Source organism: Leptonychotes weddellii, chromosome 7 (assembly GCF_054177405.1).
Source record: "Leptonychotes weddellii isolate Sample4059 chromosome 7, ASM5417740v2, whole genome shotgun sequence".
In the NCBI taxonomy this organism is placed as follows: domain Eukaryota; kingdom Metazoa; phylum Chordata; class Mammalia; order Carnivora; family Phocidae; genus Leptonychotes; species Leptonychotes weddellii.
The window spans coordinates 105,958,413-105,966,862 of NC_138375.1; the positions used below are offsets into that span (position 1 = coordinate 105,958,413).

At 54.5% G+C, this 8,450-nt stretch overlaps 1 protein-coding gene across 1 annotated transcript; it reads right to left on the minus strand.

Moving 5' to 3' along the window:
* Window positions 1-1,078: 1,078 nt before the first annotated feature.
* Window positions 1,079-2,818, minus strand: POU4F3 (POU class 4 homeobox 3). The gene is made up of 2 exons (XM_006747045.3): window positions 2,699-2,818; window positions 1,079-2,381 (listed from the first exon to the last, which is right to left on the minus strand). Exons 1-2 carry the CDS (start codon window positions 2,816-2,818, stop codon window positions 1,485-1,487), a joined length of 1,017 nt encoding a protein of 338 aa, XP_006747108.1. The 3' UTR covers window positions 1,079-1,484.
* Window positions 2,819-8,450: the final 5,632 nt, after the last annotated feature.

The following is an 8,450-nucleotide window of genomic DNA, read 5'->3' on the forward strand; positions in this document are numbered from 1 at the left end:
CGGGGAAGTGCCTTGTAACCCTGAGGTCCGGAGAAGAGCTGCCAGATCTCCCTAGAGGAGATCAGAGTGAGAAGGTGAGGCTGCATGGAAGAGGAAAGAGATGGCCAGACACCGGCCTGCTGGAAGTGAGAACCCAGCCCGTATGGGTTCTCACTTTTAAATCCTTTCCAAGACTAGTACTTCTTAGTCTCTGAGAAAGAAAAGCACTGTGATTCGGGTTGAAAAATAAAGCATTTATTTTAGAAGTTAATTCAAGGGGTAAAGAGAGAAGAAAACTCAATATTTTATTTGTATCTATTTGGAGAACAAAACCAAAGGTCACACAGCCACACGCAAATTACATGAAGCAACGAAAGATTAAATGTGATGGGGCCAGAGGAACGTGGGTGAGAAGGATCCAGGCCAGCAGTCTGGCTCCTCTTTCTACCCAAAACCATAAGTGGACTTCCACCCAGAGACACCCAAATAAGGGGGATGGAAAGAAGCAGAGTTAAATAAATAATAGGAAAAAACAATGCTAACAACAATAATAAAATCACAACGAGGTTAGACGTGTTGGAAGGAGTTGCATACGATTCAGAGAAGTTACAATTACTTTGGAAAAGCCACCTTTATGCTGTGCTGGGAATCTGGCTGGAGCAGCGAGCTGGGGTCAGAGAGTCCTCAGTCGGTCCGGAGCACTACCAATCCCCCTGGCTCTCCAGAAGGCAGTAATTATCCCCTCAAACACCATCAGATCAGGGAGAATGGACCAGAGCAGTCAGCTGCTGCTTGCCACCAGATGCGATCCCAGCATTTTCAGGTGTTGAATTAGGCCCATCTTTTCTGGGGCCCGAATTACCGCAGAGAACAGCTGGGACCTCGAAACTCCACGAACACTTTCCCTGAACCTAATCCATGCTACCTTAGAGAACTTACAACAAACCAAAGGATGAGACGGATAAAATTTAAGAGGGTAAAGGAGTATAAGGCTATCCTTTGGAAACATACATGTATTTTATATACTCTAAATAAATCTCCAGTACATGTTTGTGCCCCAGTTAGACTTTCTATTATTATTTATCACTGCCTTCCCATCCCTTCACCTTTTGTCTAATCGCGCTTAGCAAAGTGGCGCCTTCACCCCCAGAGTTGTGCGGCCGGGCCAACTCACTATCCCCTGTATGTGGGCTCCTGCCCTAAGGTCGCGCAGCCCAGCGCTCAAGGGCGATTTTCAGCACCAGGGACAGCGCTAGTCCCTCCAGGCCTACCCTTGACGGATTTTTCCTTAGCGCCGTAACTTTTCTGATGGGAATAGAAAGGAAAGAGAAAGAGAAGGCCGGGAGGCAACCAGGTGGGATAAAGGGGAAAGTCTGTGGCTTCGGGGGAGAGAGCCTGACCTGCCAGGAAACGTCTTGGTGTCCCCCATAACCGTTACCCCCCCCAACTCCGGGGGGTGGTGTACACTCAGCTCTCCCGGACCCGGACGCTGCGCCCCGCCGCAGTCAGTGGACAGCCGAGTACTTCATTCGTTTCTGTTTCTGTCTCTGGTTGCAAAACCAGACCCTCACCACGTTCTTTTTAAGGTCCAGTTTCTCGGCGATGGCCGCGATCTTCTCAGATGAGGGCCGCGGCTGGATGGCGAAGTAGGCCTCCAGTGAGCGCTTCTCTGGCGCCGCGATGGACGTGCGTTTGCGCTTCCGCTCACTGCCGTTGAAGAGCTCTGGCTTGCTGTTTTTCTCTCGATAGGCGGCCTCGGCTTCCTCCAGCCAGGCCTGAAGCACGGGCTTGAGCGCGATCATGTTGTTGTGTGAGAGAGTGAGAGACTCGAACCTGCAAATGGTGCTCTGGCTGAGCGAGCCTACGCCGGGGATCTTGAGGTTGGCTAGAGCCGCGCCCACGTCCGCCTGGGTCACCCCCAGCTTGATGCGCCGCTGCTTGAAGCGCTCGGCGAAGGCCTCGAGCTCTCGGGGGTCCGACTCCACGTCGCTGAGGCATGCGGGCATGGCGCTGTGAGGCGCCACGGCATGTGGGTGACTCATGCCCATGGCCTGGTGCAGGTGGCCCATGGCGCCCAGGTGGTGCGGGTGGATCTGCGCCGGCATCACCGAGTGCTCCGGAGCGCCCAAACCGCTCACGCTCAGCGTGGGAGAGATGTGCTCTAGCAGGTCGCCCTCGAGGCCCTGGTGCACCGGGTGGTGCGGGTGCGAGGTGAGCGCGGCCGGATGGGATATGGGCACGGTGGACGAAGTGGACGTGCAGGGCACGCTGCTCATGGTATGATAGGTGGCGTCGGGCTTGAACGGATGGTTCTTGCCGTGGGAGACGATATCCACCGCCGCCAGAGCTTCGGCGCGTGCCAGCAGGCTCTCATCAAAGCTTCCAAATATATTACCCTGCAGCTGCAAGCGAGAAGGCGCACAGCACGGTCAGTGGGGAATACTGTCAACTCAGGATTAAAACACATTTTCAAGCAACCGCGATGCTTCTCCTCAAAGCCCAGGTCATAAAAATTAATACGGAGACAGAGGCTCTGCTGGAACAGACGTGTGGATCAGAGAGACATGAATGAGAGAGAGAGCGCGCCGGGAGAGAGCGCGGGGGAGACAAGGAGAGGGGTTCAGACAGCGGCGATTGTTCTGGGGGACATGAAAAAAACATGAAGCTAGTGCCTGTCAAAAAATGTGCCTTAGAGCGGTAATTATGCTCCACTACGTACCTGCGGGGCTGGGAGACAGACTCGGCGCATGGCCTCGGAACCAGAATGCAGGCTGGAGAATTTGGGTTCTTGAAGCACCGGGTGCATGCCGAAAGGCTGCTTGGCGTTCATGGCCATCATCTTCGCGCGCCTGGCAGGGAGGCAGCGAGGGACATGGATCAGGCTCTTCTCGCTCGCTCGCCGCGCTCCAAGTGAGCGCCGCTCAGCGCCCGCGCTCCCCTCGCCCTCTCGCTCGCTGCCTCCCCTCTCCCCCACCTGCTTCTTCACTCATCTTACAAGCAGCCTGCCAGGAAGGGCCCGGGCGCGCGCAGGCGTGCTCACGCGCCCGGGACTCGCAGGGGCGGCCCGGGAGGCGAGGCCAGGCAGCCGCTCTAGGCGCGCCTCTGTGCGCCCGCCACGGCCGCCCCCGCCACAGCATTTATACCCGGGCCGGGCCTGGCCTCTCCCGGCCGCCCCGCCCCGCCTGGCTCCAGCGCGGCAGGCCTCCCGGATTCTTTCTTCTTCTTCGTGGACTTGTTTCCCCCCAAAGTCTCAAACCTCTCTGTCCTGTCCCAACTCGCACGGCCCAGATCGAAGGACAGCCCCGGGCTGAGCGGGGCCAGGAAGCTGACCCTACTACTACACACACACACACACACACACACACACACACACACACACACTCTCCTTGTCGGCCAGGCTGCCGCCAAACTGTCCATTTCCAGGGCGCTCCTGGCCCCACGCCCGAGCGGTCCACCAGTGTCCGGCCCGCGGCTCAGCGAAGAGGCGCCTCCAAGCACCCAGACGGGCTCCAGGGAGGTTGAGGGGCTGCCAGAACGAGCCCCAGGTGACCTCAATCGCCTGGGGGGTGGAAATGGGGGACGTAGCTGCCTGCCGGGTCCTGGAGGCCTGAGGCTTCCTCCCCACGCTCGCAGTTCTTGCTTGCCTTCGCTAGGAAAAGATAACTTGGTCCTCCTCCCCCACCCCATCCCCAACACGCCAGTCTAAAGAAGTTTACTGAGTACTGTTTAGTAACATTTCAGGACTGCCCACGCCCGCCTTCGGAGTCAGTCAGTACACTTCTGCTGGGCTGCCAACGCTTACAAGCCCCGTTCCCCCAGAACAATAGCTGCCATTTGTGAGCTCCTAATACGTGCTAGGTTGTTTAGAGACTTAGCTCGCGGTATCCTCACATCCTACGGAGTCGGTACTGTTATTCTGTTTTAAAGTTGAGGAAAACGAGGGTCAGACGGGTTAAATGAGTCGCCCAAGACAACAGAGCTGGTTGGGAGCAGAGCCATTCACTCACTCTTCCGTTATCCATTCCACGAATATTTACTGATGGCCTACTGTGTGCTAGGCGCCACGTCTGACTTCCCAGGCTCTTCATAATTCTGCACTTTGTCGTCCTCTCGAAGTTTCGGGGACCGGAGTGCCCCGCCCCCGCCTCCCCTCTGCTCTGATCCCCTCGCCTTCCCTCTCCTTCCCCCGCGCTAGTAAACATTGTGAATAATGGATGGGGAGTCCTGGTACCGCGGCAGCGCCGCCCTCCGGGGTTCGGAGCGGAGCCCTGGGCGCCCAGCTGAGCCCACCTCGCCCCCAACGCCGATCCCGCCTCTGGCCGGGAGCGGCCTTTGTGTTTCAGAGTTTTCACAAGCCTGCGGGCTAGGCCTTGCGCGCCCGCGGGCATGGGCCGAGTTTCCCAGACGTGAACATGGTGGTTGGGCGTGGAGGGGCCAGCCGTTGGCCTAAGAGGAAATCCTGCCTAGGTCTGGGCTCCCCACACGCGGATCCTGCCAATCTCTTCTCTGCATCGCACGCAGCCAGCCCCCTTACTTGGTTCTTGTCCATCTTCTGTCCTCTAACCTGGGAAGAGGACTCAGCACAGGGGCCAGAGACCAAGGGCCGCCCTCTAAACCTCTCCGATCCTCGGTTTCCTTGACTGTAAAATGGCAGCTGCCCTACTGTTTGCCTTCTTGGGTTCTGGTGAAGGAGTTTGGAACTACAGGAGAAAGGAAACCATTGAGCATGGTACCTAGTGCTCAGCAAACCTCACAACCTGATGCTTGGGGCGCAGGCTTTGCCCTCAGATTCAGCATGCATCTCTGCCTCTTGCTGACCGAGAGGCCACCAGCCGTCTCATACCTTATCGTACTGTAGTCTCCTTATATGTCAAATGGAGAAATCGTTTTTCCTCCACTGAGTGCTGTGAACAATGCACTGAAATAAGCAGTTGACACAGCGCTTGGCACATTGAAATCAGGAAATAAATCTTTGTTCCTCTCTTCTTCTTCTCTCACCTTAAGGATAAAGCATTTGGGAGCCAGAGTGGCCTGAGTAATCTCCCTGGAGAATGGTTTGTCTGAAGTTACAAACTGGTTCTCTGCTGTCCTTCCTTTATTCAACACCTGCTTTGTGCCAGACTCCATGCAGAGGACCAGGACACAGATGTGAATGAGACCCCATCCCTGCCCTCACAGAGTCACCATTCTGAAATCCACTGCAGGAAATGGGCTGCAAGCTTGCTCTGCGGTGGAGACAATGTAGATTCAGGACACAGAGCAAGGCTGGTGGGATTCTTGAAACACAGAATGCACACCAGAACCGTGGGCCTTAGGAGGGCTGGGATTTAGACAGCATTCTAATATTGGGCTTTATGTGACCCTGGCTGGGCTTCAGTTTACCCACAAGAAGAGGGCTGGCCTAGATGATATGTGCTGCAGTTCTAGCCAAATACTACCATTCTGGTTAATTTACATGAAACACATTTGGGGGCGCTTGGGTGGCTCAGTTGGTTAGGTGGGCCGACTCGTGGTTTGGGCTCAGGTCATGATCTCAGGGTCCTGGGATGAAGCCCAGCCCAGTGCATTGGGATCCATGTTCGGCAGGAAGTCTGCTTGTGGATTCTCTCTCTCTCTCTTCCCCCCTCCCTCTGCCCCTCCCTCCCCTCCTGTTCTGTCTCTCCCTAAAATAAATAAATCTTTTTTTTTTTAATGAAACACATTTTGAGTAAGTCAAAAGCTTCTTTCCAAGGACGTGTAAATTCCCAGAAGCTGAATGCACCATTATTTTATCACTTCACCAGAATTTAGGATCACTCATTCTTGTTCTCTGCCCAGTGCAGGAAGGCAAAAGGGGGAAAGAAACGTGGGGATGGTGGATCTTCCAGGGAGAAAAATGTGTAACTTGTCTTGACCACATGGTGCCCTGAGACCAACACTCACTTCATCATACCCTAGTTGTCTATGAAGTTGAACCCCCAGAAACAGAAGGACAGGCCCATCCACATCCATCCTTCTCCACTTTGTGCCCTCAGGGGCCTGGGAGACACTTGCCACGGTCGAGGTCAGGCAGGGGTCAGAGCCAGAGCAAGGCTAACTGGCCCCCTTAGGCCTCCATTGCTGAACTTCAGCTCTCCAGCCCCCGTTCTAGCATCCGCGGGCATTAGGATCACAAATCAAAAACCACTCTTGCATCAGGTGAGCTGTGTTCCCTGGGTTTACCTCATCCTTCCCCCTCAAGAAGGTCTACTCACAGCTCCACACAGCCAGCAGTAAGGTGACACCCATCCTTCGGGACCAGTCTTTCTGAGAAGGCCCTGGAGAGAGAGGAGATGAAGTAAACACCACACAGGAAAGAATGAGAAGGAGAGCCATGAACACTCTATACTTTATAGGATTTGCAAACTTGAATTCTGTCCGAAGCAAGTCCAGGAAAGTAAACTAGTTGGGTGTATAAAGGGGAAGATGGGGACGGAGGTAAACTGGAGAGCAAATGCCCCATCCTCATCCCCGTGGCATTAAATTACAATTAAAATGCACATGCACATGCCCCCCACACACACACACAATCCCACATAACAAGATCTGTCTGAGGGTCCAAGTAGGGACCACAGGAGCATTTATGGAAGTGACACTAAAGGGGGCACTTTCTTTTTTCTGCGATCATTTCAGAATGCCTACTGACAGCTGGGTCTTGTCATAGGTTCTGCAGGCATAGAGTGCACTGCTTTAAGAGCTCAGAGTCTGGTGGGAACATAAAATTGCCACAGGTAACTCTAAATCAGAATGCAAAGCACTATGTCCCCCAGAAGGATTAGCCCTGGGGGGGGGTTTGCTGGGGCAGATGGGCAAAGGTGTTTTCCTGTGGGCCAGTGGTTTTCAACTTTAGCATGAGCAGGAATCATCTGCAGCCCCTTAAAATACAGCATCCGAGGACCACACACAGAGATTCTGACCACGAGGACTGAGTATTTCCTAACAGACATTCGTGATTTGCGTGCAGGTGACCTGGGACCCTCAACTTGAAAACCTTGCTCTGGAAACTTGTTACCTGACATTACTTTTTTTTTTTTTTAAGCCCTGACCTAACTATGTAAGTTTTGCTAAGACTCGAAGAGATCGTTTCTCTTCTTGGAGTCTTTCATGTCTTCCTCTATTATCCGTTGGTAAGAACATGATGTTTTATCATCTCAGCTTCTTGAAGGACCCTGAGACTTACCTGTCCCCATGTCTCCAGTGCCTGCATCTACAGGCCAGGCACCATATAGGAGCTTAATATAACAATTTGCATGGAATGAATGAATGCATGAATAATATCCTCCCCAAGATTCTGGCAGTAGGATGATGGTGACAGCAAGAAAAACCAGTTATGGACTGCCAGGCTCCGGGCTATGTGCTTTAGAAAAGAATTATAGCTGGATCTCCACATCAAGACTTCGAGATTGATATTATTTCTCCATTTTCCAGATGAGAAAACTGAGGCATAGAGAGACTGAGTTCTCCAAGGCATTGGAGACATGTAAGCCTGGTAGGGTGGGCATTGGAACCCAGGTTTTTCCAACCTCTGAGCCGATGCTTTTAACTAACATTTCCCCATCCTCCAAGCCCAGAGGCTAAGCCTGGGAGGATGAGCCGGGTTTACTTCTCTCCCAGAAGGGAGGCGGCCTCTACTCCAGAGGCACAGAGGCTGGCCCCGCTCCAGGCACGCTTCCGGCAGGGGCCACCTGCAGAAGCAGGAACGCCCCGGTCCCACCTCCGTCCCTGGCCGAGCTCCACCTCGGGGGAGATGGGGAGGAGGAAGAGGGGTGGGATGGAAGATGGCCCGATAGGACGGTCGGCCTGAATTCAAGATGCCATCGCGGGGAGGCAGCTGGCGGGGCTGCCGGGCCAGGTGTTCGCAGCCGCCCGCCTCGCCTTCCTCTCTCTTTCTCTCGTCTCCTTTCACGAACTTCTCACATGTACCCGCCGCCTGCGCAGCTGCTGCCGGCCTCGCCTGTCGGCCGCTCGCCTCTCATTGTCTGCGCGGGCTCAGACAATCCGAGACGCCCAGAGGGACTGGGGAGCCCGAGGCCGGGCACTCCTGAGGGGTCGGCACGCTCCAGCCCTCCCCCTGCCCGGCGTCCCCGCCCACAGAGCTCTGGCCCTCCCGCGGGAGGGCTCCTGGCAAGTCCCTGACTCCTTATGGCCTCACTTTCCTCATCTGAAAAATGAGGGGACCAAGCCAGGGAACTCCTAGAGCCCTTCTCCATCATGCATTCTTTCACTGAATACATTTACTGAGCATCTACTGTGCGGCAGTCACGATGTTAGCAGATAGGATTCAGCTACAACCAAGACAGCCCCCTACTCCCTCCCACTTAGCCCTTACCCCTCTAGAGCCGACAGAGGATTGGAGGTCTACTTCCAGTAGCTGTGTAGGAACGTTTTCCTGCGGCCCAAAACGGACAAGAGAGGCCCCAAGTTTTCTGGGTTTAGTCTATGAGGATTTCAAG

Excerpts from the sequence above, each read along its gene's own strand:
- POU4F3 (XM_006747045.3), bottom strand. The coding sequence starts at position 2,818 with ATGATGGCCATGAACGCCAAGCAGCCTTTCGGCATGCACCCGGTGCTT. Across the intron at positions 2,382-2,698 it reads TCTGTCTCCCAGCCCCGCAG|CTGCAGGGTAATATATTTGG; the intron begins GTACGTAGTGGA and ends TCTCGCTTGCAG.